Genomic DNA, 13,943 nt, shown 5'->3' with positions numbered 1-13,943 from the left:
AGTTTAAATAGGTTTTTGGAAGTTTTTTGAAGATTTTGGTAACTTTTATAAACTTTTTTAAATGTTTACATTATTTTGAGTAATCTGAAGTAGTTTTAAAGAGAATTAAAGCAATTTAAAGACTTTTAAAAGCCCGAAAAGAATTTTTTTAATTCCATTTATTTATTTAGCAATGTCGTCGTCATACGTGTCTTCACACTGTTCCCTTTGGGGAACTGTATGAAGTGGTGGAAGGATTTATGGCCGTGATTAACGCTCATTCCGTGACCGTAACCATCTTTGAACCAGCCATTAGGGCGGTTAGTCCTATGGCGGGAGGGTTTTACGGGCTCCCACAAGCTATACAAGGAGGGGGGGCCACCCACACCCACGGACGCAAATATCCCACTGGATGTCAACCCAGAATTTAGAGCCGGAGCTCCGACTCCACTTGCCGGGACTGTCTGGAGCGGGGTTCGAAACCCTACCCTGATCTGGCCCAGCGGCGGGGATCCTACCGCTATGACAAACGCCCAATCCGATTAGCAACGTGAAATGGCAGCATAGGGCTCCAGTCACGGGGAGGGAAAAGGCGCAGGAAACGTATGGGTGTCACCTTTTGTGCGGAGTGGGCCTTTTGCGTAGCAGTAAGCATCCCCGCCGCTGGGCCAGAAGGAGTAGGGTTTTGAACCCCACTCCAGACAGTCCCGGCAAGTGGAGTCGGAGCTCCAACTTTAAATTCTGGGTGGACATCCAGCGGGATACTTGCGTCCGTGGGTGTTGGTGGCCCCCCCCCCCCTCAGATGGGTTGTGGGAGCCCGTAAAACCCTCCCGCCATAGGACTAACCACCCTAATGGCTGGTTCAAAGATGGTTACGGTCACGGATTGAGCGTTAATCACGGCCATAGATCCTTCCACCACTTCATACAGTTCCCCAAAGGGAACAGTGTGAGGATACGTCCGATGATGACCTCTTGCGCAATGCACCTCCTTGGACCCTCAGTCGCAGATGCGAGGGGGCAAGTCGTGCAAGTGTTAAATTTTTTATTTTATTGACATGTAAAATGTTGGCCCAATAATTCCCTTCCAAATGCGCTAGTACGGTCGGGGTACTTACGCATCTGGCCGGATGAAATGCCGGTTTTCAGCATGCACAGTGCATGTGGGGAAAACCGGCATTTCCTGTCCTCTGAACGAAGGGGTTCAGAGGCAGAACGCGTGCGACTGCACAGGCAGCGCGTGCGCAGTATAATTCGCCGCTTTCATTAATGCTTTCAGTGAGGTCCAGTCATTACAACTTACACATGAAAAAAGCATGGGTACAGTTGCTACAGAGGCTGCGGAGGAAGATATTTCTTATCGTGGAGCTTCTGAAAGTATGTATGTCTGTATATATTCCTTTGCGTGTTATGTATATATTCCTTTACTTATGTGTATGAATGTATTATTTAATTATGACTTTCAGAGAAAGTAACTTATTGGAAAATCATAATTAAAAACATACATTCATAGTAAAGGAATATAAAACATACATACATATACGTAAAGGAATATATGTGGACATACATACATAACTCATTCTCACATTCCATTCACACAGCCACAATTGCTCCTTCTACCTACCGTTCTGAAAACCCTTTAAAAAAAAAAAAAAAATTTAACTTTAAAACTTACTTAAAATTTCTTAAAATAACTTCCCTCCCTTTCCCAAACAAAAATATTGCATTTCAAAAGCTCCACGATAAAATATATCTTCCTCCGCAGCCAATGCACCACTTTACACTTGCTTTTTTTCAGTGTAACTTCTAAGGACTTAACCTCACGGATTTCATGAATGAAATCCACGAAGTTCACTGCGCAAGCGCTGCCTGTGCAGTCGCACGCGCTCGAGGTCTGGAAATGCCGGCGTTCCCCGCATGCGCTGTTCATGCTGAACGCCGGCATTTCCAACGGCCAGAAGCTTGAGTAAGCCGACCGTACTCACGCTTCTGGCCTGGAATTTCTGGCCCAATATTGGGGAAGTTGAAATCCCCTACTATTATTACCCTATTATTTTGACACTTCTGAGATTTGCCTACATATCTGTTCCTCTATCTCCCCCTGACTGTTTGGGGGCCTATAGTACACTCACAGTAAAGTGCTTGCCCCCTTTTTGTTTTTAAGTTCTACCCATATGGCCTCATTAGAGGAATCTGCTAAGATATCATCCCTCCTTACAGCAGTAATTGACTCCTTGATTAATATTACGACACCCCCTCCTCTTTTACACCCCCCTGTCTCGCCTGAACATTCTATACCCTGGAATATTGAGCTGCCAGTCCTGCCCCTCCCTCAACCACGTCTCTGTGATAGCAACAATATCATACTCCCATGTGTTCATCAATGCCTTCAATTCATCTGCCTTACTCACAAGACTCCTTGCATTAAAATAAATGCCATCCAGCCTTGCCATACTCCCTTGTGCCGTTACATATTTGCTCTGCCTTCCAGGTTGACTTGTTTTTTTCCCTCTGTATTTGGCTGTGCATCACCCCCTACTATAGCTCCACTCCGTATCCCATCCCCCTGCCAAGTTAATTATACCCCCCCCCCCCAAAACAGCACTAGCAAACCTCCCCGCAAGGATGTTGGTTCCGTTCCGGTTCAGGTGCAACCCGTCCGACTTGTACAGGTCCCACCTTCCCCAGAAATAGACCCAGGAAACTAAAGCCCTCCCTCCTGCACCAACTCTTTAGCCACGCATTCATCTGCTCTATCCTCCTATTCCTATACTCACTCGCACGTGGCACCGGGAGTAATCCAGAGATTACAACCTTTGAGGTCCTGCTTTTTAATCTGCTACCTAGCTCCCTAAATTCTTGTTGCAGGACCTCATCCCTCTTTCTACCTATGTCGTTGGTACCAATGTGAACCACGACCTCTGACTGTTCACCCTCCCCCTTTAGAATGCCCTGCAGCCGTTCAGTGACATCCTTGACCCTGGCACCAGGGAGGCAACATATCATCCAGGAGACAACTGTTATTGTCAACAATGACAGTTAGCTTGAGCCAGCCTTGATTGAAGACATGTAAAGAAAGAAAAACTTGCAGTTATAAAGCACCTTTCACGACCACCGGACGTCTCAAAGTGCTTTATAGCTAATGAAGTACTTTTTGGAGTGCAGTCACTGATGTAATGTAGGAAATGCGGCAGCCAATTTGCGCACAGCAAGCTCCCACAGACAGCAATGTGATAATCACCAGATAATCAGTTTTTGTTATGTTGATTGAGAAGTAAATATTGGCCAAGACACCGGGGAGAACTCCCCTGCAGGAAACTGAATAGACAAGTCTCTGGTGTCCCTATCATTTTATCAGTGTTTGCATCAGGAATATTTGATCTCTAGTTTGAGCTGAATTAGCCCTGGTGATGCTTAAGGGTGTGACAATTGGACTCAGTGCCTTTGAGTTTAGAAGTGGGAAAATTGAAGTTCCAACTCCTGATTGATGTACAGTGACCCCTTCTGAAAAGGCACATGTGTGGTCAGGAGCCGAGGACAGGATCACGCTCAACTGTGATGCCTAACAAAGTTAAATTGGTTGCTGACACACATTCTATAAATTCAGACATGAATAATGGCTGTTTGGGCAAAGTATGGCAACGAACCAGTGCCCCTGGAACTGCAGCCCAGCAAGGAGTCAAAGCCTTTGAGGGAAGAGGGAAGAGGAGAATAGACAATTAGCAAAAGAAAATTAAATATTTAGCTCCTGATCCATGAGCAAGCTTGCCAGAGTAATCATATATTTTTCAGCTCAGTTGTGGAAATCACTGAGGATATCACGCTGATTGAACTCCACCATGCAGGTTGAATTGTAGTTCAACAGGACCGAAATTCAGATGTTGGAATTGACTGTTTACTTTCAGGATACTGAAACAAATTAGATTTTGTGCAGCAAAATAACGTGACAAAATATGGTTAACAATGCAAAAAAGGAATTTCAAGGAAGGAATAAACAAGAGAAAAGGGCCAGCAAATTACAGTTTAAAAAAAGAGAAAACTTGAGTGATTGAAGAATATCTATCCTTCCATTAAATATTGAAAAGACTGGAAAGACACAACAGATCTGTAACATTTGAAACAGAAAAGATAGGTTAAATTTCAAAAAAACACTAATGAAGAGGAATCAACACCTTCACAGTAATTAATGTAAGCGTTGATGAAAGGTCATCAACCTGAAACGTTAACTCAGTTTCTCTCTCTCTCCACGGATGCTGCCTGACCTGCTGAGTGTTTCCAGCATTTTCTGTTTTTATTACAGTAATTAATGTAATGGAGGAAGGGCTCGGGGAATGGACCGGAACAGAACTAGAAAAAAAAAAATCAAAGGGGTTCCGTAGTGCCATGTTTGATCTGGAGGAAGTGTGTGGAGTTAAGAGCTGTGAGCAAGTACAAATTCAGCTAAGCAGCACAGTAAAATGGGAAGCAGCACCAACAGGGACATCGATGCAAGTATCACTCCAAAATAATACGCTATATTTCTCTTTCTGAAGCAGTTCTATGTGGCTCCAAGAATGCAAACGAAACGTCACTTATAAATGCAAGTTCTTTCTTTCAGCTGTTAACTGATCTGCTGCACACTTCCAGAATTGTCTGCTTTTATTTGAGATTTCCAGTATTCTTGAGTTTTCTTTCCATCTTTATCCTTCCTCACAAGGAAAATCAATTCTCGGGGGATCAATTATTGTTCGAACTTCTTCATGCATATAGAATTGCAAAAAATGGATGCAAAGTAAATTAACTGGGAGTACGCTGTAAAGTTATCAATATGTAAATGTTAATTTGGAATTACTTACTGCACTGCCATCACTCCAATCCCAGGAGCCAGCAGAAGCTGGATTCCTTTTGCTAAACCCAATCCAAAACCATCGTTCTTCTTCCCTGACAAACATCCATCCATCCCGACACCGAGGAGAAAATCGCGGCCAGAGTCCAAATGAGTACAGGAGTACAATGTGGAAAACTGAGACCACAAAAGCAAACACTATTCCTCTATAGTGCAGTGCAATGACATACAATTTGCTGCACCAGGCTGTCTCTAACATTTTAGACTGTTTAAAAGCAATGGTGCTTAAAAATTGCAGTCTTGTATCACCACTATGCAATTTCTATCTTCCTTTTATATTTTGCCTCCTCTCATTGTAGCCATCACACAAACTGTGCAACAACAGCCCATGGAGACTGATCATTCCTCCATAAAAAAAAATTGGCTGATCGGGCTTTTAAAATCAGGAATTCATTGAGAGGAATCATGGACCTGAATTTGCATCCTACTACACTGTACTAATTATGCTGGGTCAGTTTAGCTCAGTTTGGAGCAATGTCACGCACGAGTCATAAATTTGTGGGTTCAAGCATCATTCTAAAACTTCTCATAACCTAGGCTTACACTATAGTGCATTGCTTTGGGAATGTGGCAGTCAAAGGTGGCATCCTATTTGAGGTCTTTTGCAGTGGTTTAGGTAAATGTTAAAAGGTCCCATGGTACTATTTAAAGAGCAAAGAGTTCTACTGGGTGCCCTTTATGATTATTGATTATGAGGCATAGAAAGAACTAAAGTTCTTGAAACAGTGAGGTCCAGCATTCATAGATTTATTAAGTATATAGTACTCGCAAGTGCTTAAGCATACACTCAATATATAGTACTTACAACCACATCTGATGGTTGAGGACTCAAAACACGTCCCAGATTTGAACTCAGTATTCAAGTTGACCGAATCCTCCAATCCTCATTAGCCTGCCACTTTTTATACCCTTCTGAGCTACAAGTTCCTTATCAAGATGTCCATATATGGCAAGCTACACAGACCTGATCACATTTTGTTCACATGTATCGCTTTACATCTCTGAACTGCACAGTCGTGACTTCTGGGTAATTTTACAATACTTCTATTGATAGACATGGATGAAAAGGTAAACAGCTTGTTTTCCACTTTCTCAAGCTTCTTATCTCTAAACCAGTAACTACAAGACAATTTGCACATTTCAACACTACATAATTATACAAGTTAAAATACAATTCCATATAAGCAGAAACTTATTGTAACAATTCCTTCAGTTAATATGCTGATTTTCTTACAAACAAGATATTTTTCTGTTGGGCCAACAAGATCAGTATAACTCCTTCATTTCTCTCGTTACATAGAATTGCTATTCCACCAAGTGAAACTTTTAATTAGAAGTCTGTCTTTGATGCTGTACCATTCAGCACCTGCTGATTCCCACTTTCTACAGAAACCTTAATTAAAAAGACAATATTTTACCCAGATGTTTTCCTGAAGTATGCAATGGCAATGACTCCAATGAACTTCGCTCTTTACACAGGTGGTTACTTCATATTAAAATCTGCCAGTGCTGTCAAGGTCAGTCTCAGTTCAAACGTTCAGTGGTCACCACCTTAGTGCGTTTCTAACTATTTTAAGATATTTTTTAAGAATTATACTTCCCTTTTTAACAAAGGCTAAAAGCTAACATTATTACAATACAAGGACAAATCAATAGTAGTATTATGACATTAACACACCAAGTCAGTCTGACTAACCCTTTTCTTACACCCTGGCCAACATTCATCCCTCAACCAACACCGCCAAAACACAGATTAACTACTCATTCAGAACATTGCTGTTTGTGTGGGAACTTGCTGTATACAAAATGACTGCTGCATTTGCCTACATAAATGCAAGCCTCAGTTAATTTTAGTGTTTGTTAACTTTGTCAGTTTAAAAAAAGTGAATCTCTACTTCTGGAATATATTTTATTCACCCAAATGCTATCATTTGCAAAGACCTGGGAAAAAATTATCTACTTACTATCTTGACTGGACAATTAAAAACATAAGACAATACAGATTACAAAAGTGCAATTTGGACCACCGTTCTTTCCATAATTAAGATTTTTTGCTTCAGTGGGGAATTGTGATCACACACAAATCCTAGTTTTCCTATGTGCTGCAACCTTCCAAATGCCTGTTCTTTTTTAATAACATTTCAGTATCTTGGTCACTTTGAGCTTTTTCAAAAACAATCACATGCTAAATTGTGATCGAGTATTTTTATTTGGTGCATTTTGGCACTTTCAGTTCTGAAACAATTTCGGAATATTCCAATATCCATCTTATTTCATTCAGAGTTGTAATGAAATATTACCAGGAAACTTCAGATTTTTTTTATTCCTCACGTCACTGCAGGTACTTTTTCACGTGCCCTACAGATTACTTTCACATCTTCAGTATGTAAACAAGAATTTCAAACTGCAGTGCCATACTAGGGACCAAGATTCAAATCTCAGCACAAACTTCCATTTAAATTAACTTATTCCTACTGCTTCAATTACTGTTATGGAAGGCTCCCCTGAGGATAGAAACATTATCAGAGGGACCCACTTTGCTTAGCTAAGTGCACCTTTTGTCAGCTGATAGTGACAGCAGAGAAATACCAGCAAGTTAACTTATTTGCTGTTTGTAGGACCTTGTGTACAAATTGGTTGCCGCATCTGGCTACATAACAGTGACTACTTCAAAAGCGCTTTGGGAAATCCTGAAGAAATAAAGGCACTAAATAAATCTTTGTTCTTTTAATTCTATGTTCATTAACTTCTCGCAAAAGAAGCTAGATAAATGTCTAATTATGAACAGAGTTGAAGGTTATAAAGACAAGTACGTGTCAAATTCTCTCTGCGGAGGTCAGGAAATGCTATCTGTGAGATGTTACCTGCTGCAGATGAACAATGTGGGTTATATTGTTAAACTAACATCCTCAAATTCCATCAGGATTCAAGGAGAAATTATATATCTTTATCTTGGAAATTTTACCTGCAGTTATTGATTCACTATTTTAAGTAGAGTCTACAATGGGTCAAATTTTGCATTCTTTATGGAAAGAACAGACTTGAGTGGTCCAAATGGCATTTTTATAATCCATATTGTCTTATGTTTTTAATTGTCCAGTTGAGAGAGTAAGGAGGTAATTTACTCCATGTTCTTTGCAACTCAAACTAGTAGCTAGAAGATACATTAGAGCAGGCCTAGGTGATTCATCAGCCAATTTGCCCCTGCCTTTGGGACAAATGCCTTCAAATAATTTGATGCTTCACTGCAGCCAAGACATTAAGCTTATTTTGCGTGGAATTAAGGGTACAAATGATCAGAATTATTAGTAAAGTACATCACAATCTCCTTCCTAAGCACTTTTTTCAAGTTCTTAATTTTTTTCTCCCTTCATTGTCTTGTCTCCATTCCTCAAAGCGCTGCCCAACAGTGGGCTACAGATCTAACCCAGACCCAGCCCTGCTGAGAGAATCTGGACAGCAAGTTTTCACAGGCTGTTCAATCATGGCACCATCAGACAACCCGAATCCTGTCCTCATCCCTTACACACTTCCAGCAGAGGTTACTGCATAGCAATCAGGAGCAGGAACTTCGTTTAGTATTTCCCCTCCCCAGCCCAAGGTACGGAGGCCAATAATAGCACCATTACAAATGACTAACTGAAATTGGCTAACACAGCACTGATTGAGAATTAGTACTTGGATATTGCTGGTCTGTATAGCTCAGCACTACATATGGTTCTCTATTTACCAGACAAGCCATTGCAACAGCCTTTAAACATTTTTAGCTGCAGATCTGACATCAAGCATACCTCAGCATCTTGTTCATCTGGCTGAGCTTTTCTGTCATCGCTGGATGATGAGGCCCATATCTATGTCCACAGTGGTCAACTCCTAGAAAGTGTGCAATGAGTACATCCCATTCACTCCCTTCCACTAAAAGTAGAGAACAAACTTGCACTTGAGTAGAAATCATAATATTAACAACTGTCAAATAACAATAACAAATTAATCCTATTTTGCATGGTCAAAGGCAGAGCTGAATGAATAAAATATAATAAACCTATTAGCTTCAATCGTATACATAGTTCTTAAGAAACCATTAAAATCTTGTTAAAATGACTTATGATTGAAAAATGTAGTCACTCACTACAATGCCAAAATTACCACAAATGGAAATCTACACTCGAGGACAACTAGTACAAAGTCTAACTGAACAACAGGACATTGGATAATCCAAAAAAAATCTTCTGCTTCCCAGATTAAAAACTACAGGGAGTAGTTTTATGAATGCGTGACAAACATGGATCTATACTTAGAGTACATACCCTCCATGATTGGGTATGGTAACCGTGTGTTATGGTATTGGATGAGCAATCCAGATGTGGCAAGTTCAAATCCCACCATGGAAAGTTGGGAAGTTGAATTAATTATTTAAATCCAGTGATTTCTGAGCTGACACCACACAAAACAACTATGAAAGCTGCCAGATTGTCATAAAAACCCATTTGGTTCATTGTCATGCAGGGAAGTGCACCTACCTGGTCTGGCCTACATGTGACTCGAGTGTCACACTACATAGTTGACTTTTAATGCCCTCTGGGCATCTAGGAGCGGTTAATAAATGTGGCCTTGCCCGTGTCACCCACATCCCGAGAACAATTTTTTTAATAAACTTCTCGTCCATTAAAATAGATGGAATTCGCAATGTCAATGACCAAGATTACAGAAATTTAGTCTGGAAATGGCCTAAATAACTCACAACTTAATTTTCTCATTTAGTCTCGAGAAAGATTCCATTCAACATACTTATACATTTATAAAGGGTACCTCTGGCACAGATGTTGGCATACTAATGTGCTGCACAGAGTGGTAGGATAAGAATTTGCCATGGAAAAATTACCAATTCATGTTACAAATCTTTTGTGAAAATAAATATATAGCAGCAACACCACACAAAAATATTAGATATTCTTTATTCTATTTAACAAAAAAGTGACATTCAAAGTATTTGATCCCTAGTGCAAAACAACATTAGTTCCATCAATTTACATAAAGACTTGCCCATCCTCCAGCACCAAGTGATGCCATTTGTGTGAAGGCAGCTTTCTAAGAGATTGGAAATCTTTTTGTTGATGTCTTGACTGAACATCTCCTTTCTGGAGTGCTCAGGGAGGATGGCTTTCAAAACCTGACTCCGAATTGGTTGATTTTATGCAACGGCTCAGTTGACAAGCTAACGAGCCAAACCTTCTTGTAATCCGCACAAAACTAAACCAGCAGCAAAACACGCTTTGCCCCTCAGCAAGCACAGTTCAGCAATCAAATATTAAAGTGATTTTGGACTGGTTTGTATATAAAGGTTGTGTGCAAGTTTCATTAAAGATCATTATTTGAAGCATGTATGCATTCTTAGTTATTGGGATATTTAAGTTCCACACTGCAAGTTTCAATAAGTCATTACTTATTACCTGTTGTGTAGATGTGTTGAAGGATACCATCATCTACTGTGTGAAGATCTTTCACATTAAAAGAAGGAAAGGGGAATGATTTGAAAAATGTATTTGGAAATAGGCCATCCCAAGTATCATCTCCCATGAAAACCACTTTCTTCTCTAAGGAAGCAAAATACAGATCAAAAAAGAATAGGTTCACTATGGTTCATATTGTAAAATGGTTAAATGCACATTTTCTTATACTGTACTTATTATTTAGGTAGTGTTAAGATAGTCATGGTATTTAAAATGCTTGATCAGTATACACCTTGTGTAACATTATTTTCTGGCTGTCAATAAATACAATTTTAACAGTAACACAAACACACACACCAGAATCAACGGTCAAAAAAAATTTCAATACCGTTGATTACTGCTTAAGCTTCCAAATGTCTTTCTAGATTTTTTTTTAAATTTTACAAGTGCAATAACATTTAAGGATTGAATCCACTTAACTCCAGCTCACAAAGCTTCGGCATTGGTTGGAAGGAGTCAAGGCTTTGACACTCCCAGTTATGCACAGGGATACTGCTAGGTTTAACCAGCTAAAACTGTGGAGCTTATCAGCACACGAAACTGGCAAGCTTCCTTGGTGAAAAGCTAGAAACAGTAGAGGTCCAAAGAAACTGGGGGGTCCAGGTACACAGATCATTCAAATGTCATGAACAGGTACAAAAAATAATCAAAAAGGCTAATGGAATGCTGGCCTTTATATCTAAAGAAATAGAATACAAGAGGGTAGAAGTTATGCTGCAGCTATACAAAACCCTGGTTAGACCACACCTGGAGTACTGTGAGCAGTTCTGGGCACCACACCTTAGGAAGGATATATTGGCCTTGGAGGGAGTGCAGCGTAGGTTTACCAGAATGATACCTGGACTCCAAGGGTTAAATTACAAGGAGAGATTACACAAACGAAGGCTGTATTCGCTGGAATTTAGAAGATTAAGGGGTGATCTGATTGAAGTTTTCAAGATATTAAGGGGAACCGATAGGCGATGTTCCCCCTAAAGTGCATGAGCACGCATCAATCAGGAGGTCCCGCAGGCTGCTCACCAGCTGTTGCTGCTAGATAAGATACGGCACATCAAATTTAAAGGGACTGCGCATGAAAAAAAGAGGGAACATTGCTGATCGCGTCGATAAACTATTTCCGCTAGTTGGGGAATCTAGGACATAGCCTAAAAATGAGATCCAGGCCTTTCAGGAGTGAAGTTAGGAAACACTTCTACATGCAAAGGGTGGAAGTTTGGAACTCTTTTCTGCAAACAGCAGTTTGGGTCAATTGTTAATTTTAAATCTGAGATTGATAGCTTTCTGTTAGCCAATGGGATTAAGGGATATGGGGCAAAGGCAGGTATACAGAGTTAGGTCACAGATCAGCAATGATCTCACTGAATGGGAAAACAGGCTCAAGGGGCTAAATGGCCTACTCCTGTTCCTATGTTCCGACCACATGTCCAACTGAAACCATATTAGTGTGGGGACACCGGCTTGTCAGATTATCTGGAACCAAGTAGAAAGAATTCTAGCCCCAGTTAACAGCTCTACCCCTCCAGGCTAGCTAGTCTGGGAATACTGCAGACCTATCTAGCTCACATGTCAAGTTACAGAACTGTCGCAGAGGAATAACTTGATTCCAATCTCCCAACCCCAAGCCAATGTGACCCTGCTTACAAGGCAAACTTGGAAATGGTAGAGGGAGGCATTATTTGTCAGTTTTTTAAATGCTTTCCAATTTTGGTTCTTATGGAGGAAAAATTATGAAAAAATAAAATGACAAGATTTTCAAAAAATATACAACAGCACTTAATTCACAAATGGCCCAAAAAACACAACCCCCACCTCCCGTTTTATCCAACTTACTGTTTTGCACAAATTGCTGAATCAAGTTATCTTCCTGAATTGCAGAAGATGCAAAGTTGCTGCCGACGTCTATAAAGGTGGGTAAAGTGCCAGTAGTCATGCCTTTAATCCTCTGCATTGTGGTTGTGGGAGGATCAGCTCGGAACTGGAACAGCTTGGCATGTTCAGGTTTGGAGACAATATTCTGATAGATGACCTCCAGTTTATTCTCATACGGTTTGGGATTCTTGTTTTCAGGGTTGTATTTGGCAAAGTCAAACCTCAAAGCGTCTATAACGAGCACGACCGCCCTGGAAAACCGTCTGGACATCCAACACGAGTTCAAGTCCTGGCTGAAGCCCGGCTCCTCGTCGCCGCCTCCGGCCGCGGACAACGCTGCGTCCCGACACGAACTGCGGCTGCGGAGCTCCACTCGAACCAGCAAGAAACCGCTCAGGAATAGGCCGAGGCCGGCATAGAAGAGCAGGCAGGTCCAGCAAAGGGACAGCGCGGTCACCATCCTCGGCATAGCGGCGCCTGGAACCGCAAGCAACCAGTCAAACTTCAACGCTGCAAATAATCGACGTGTGGGATTTATAAACGCGCCAATATCTGCGCGAACGCTTATTTAAAAATCGAATTATAAACCGCTGGCAGACCGGTGCCCTTTCTTCATTTGGATTTCCCTGCAAAGGTGAGTTTGCACCTGAACAAGCTGGCGCGGTGTCAGCAAAGAGGCAGCCCACCGTCTCCCAACACCCAGCTGGAGGTCTATCCCGACCGTTAAAAACACGAGAACCCTGGTTAAAAGCGAGCGGATTCATTAAAAGGCGCCTTTTTACAACAGTCCTGGGTTTACCGGTCGGCCGGGCCCAGGTGGCCTCTCCGCGGTGACTCGGCTCGCACTCTCCCCCCCGCCGCGGGACAAGTGGCAGCGCGAACGAGCTAGGCGGCCATTAACGGCCCACAGCCACCCTCCCGCCACAGCGCCATCTGCAGCCGTCTTTTGTCTCCACTAGTCCTATCACCATCTCGTCTCGTTTTGCATACCTCTTAATGTCTCTTCACTTTTTTGTTCTCCCCCAGTCCCCCTTCAGGCCTTTTAATCTATTTCATTTCCTGCGCTTCTCTAATCTTGACAACGGGTTTTGACCCAAAACGTTGACTCTATTTTCTCTCCACGGATGTTGCCTGGCCTGCTGAGTTTTTCCAGCATTTTCTGTTGTTATTTCGGATTTCCAGCATCTACAGTATTTTGCTATCGTACTTGGTGCTTGTTCCTGAGCCAGGGCCACAAATGCCATCTTACCAGAAGAAACATACCAACAACAACTTGCATTTATCACAGCACCTAGAAGTAGAGTGACATCCCAAGGAGCTTCCCAGGAAAAGACAGGGGTCTGAGCTGTTAGGAGGGCTGATCAAAAGCTTCAGGAGGGACGCAAAGGAGGATTGGGAGGTGGAGGCGGAGGGAATTCTGGAGCGTTCTGCCCAGACAGCTGACGATGTGGGCGCTTATGGTGGGGCGGGAAGGATGCAGTCACAAGGAACAGAGACTTAAAAGAGGGTTATAGTGCTAGAGGAGATTACAGAGAAAGTGAGAGGCCATGGAAGGATTTAAATGTGAGGATGAGAATTTTAAATTTGAGGCTTTGGAGTATCGAACCAAAGCAGTGAGGACAGGGGTGATGGGGGAGTAGGACTTGCTGCATGATAGGAAAAGGGCAGCAGAGTTTTGGATAAGCTGAAGTTTACGGAGG

The 13,943-nt window shown here is 41.8% G+C and overlaps 1 protein-coding gene across 2 annotated transcripts in view; it reads right to left on the bottom strand.

The window, feature by feature from the left end:
• The window catches only part of pigo (phosphatidylinositol glycan anchor biosynthesis, class O), a 60,400-nt gene extending 46,688 nt beyond the window's left edge, over nucleotides 1-13,712 (bottom strand). Inside the window, exons 1-3 of one of the 2 annotated variants that reach the window (XM_085973041.1) lie at nucleotides 12,205-13,712; nucleotides 10,315-10,458; nucleotides 8,656-8,779 (exon numbers count right to left, since the gene is read on the bottom strand). In XM_085973041.1, the coding sequence (XP_085829167.1) occupies nucleotides 8,656-8,779; nucleotides 10,315-10,458; nucleotides 12,205-12,712 (776 nt within the window). In that variant the 5' untranslated portion in view covers nucleotides 12,713-13,712. The remainder of the gene's footprint in view (nucleotides 1-8,655; nucleotides 8,780-10,314; nucleotides 10,459-12,204) is intronic. The other variant, XM_085973050.1, reaches the window with a different exon arrangement.
• Between the last annotated feature and the right edge of the window lie 231 nt (nucleotides 13,713-13,943).

This window comes from Somniosus microcephalus, chromosome 2 (genome assembly GCF_052327205.1).
Source record: "Somniosus microcephalus isolate GS21.2 chromosome 2, FLI_Smic_1.0, whole genome shotgun sequence".
Classification (NCBI taxonomy): domain Eukaryota; kingdom Metazoa; phylum Chordata; class Chondrichthyes; order Squaliformes; family Somniosidae; genus Somniosus; species Somniosus microcephalus.
This window is presented reverse-complemented; position numbering and strand designations above follow the sequence as displayed.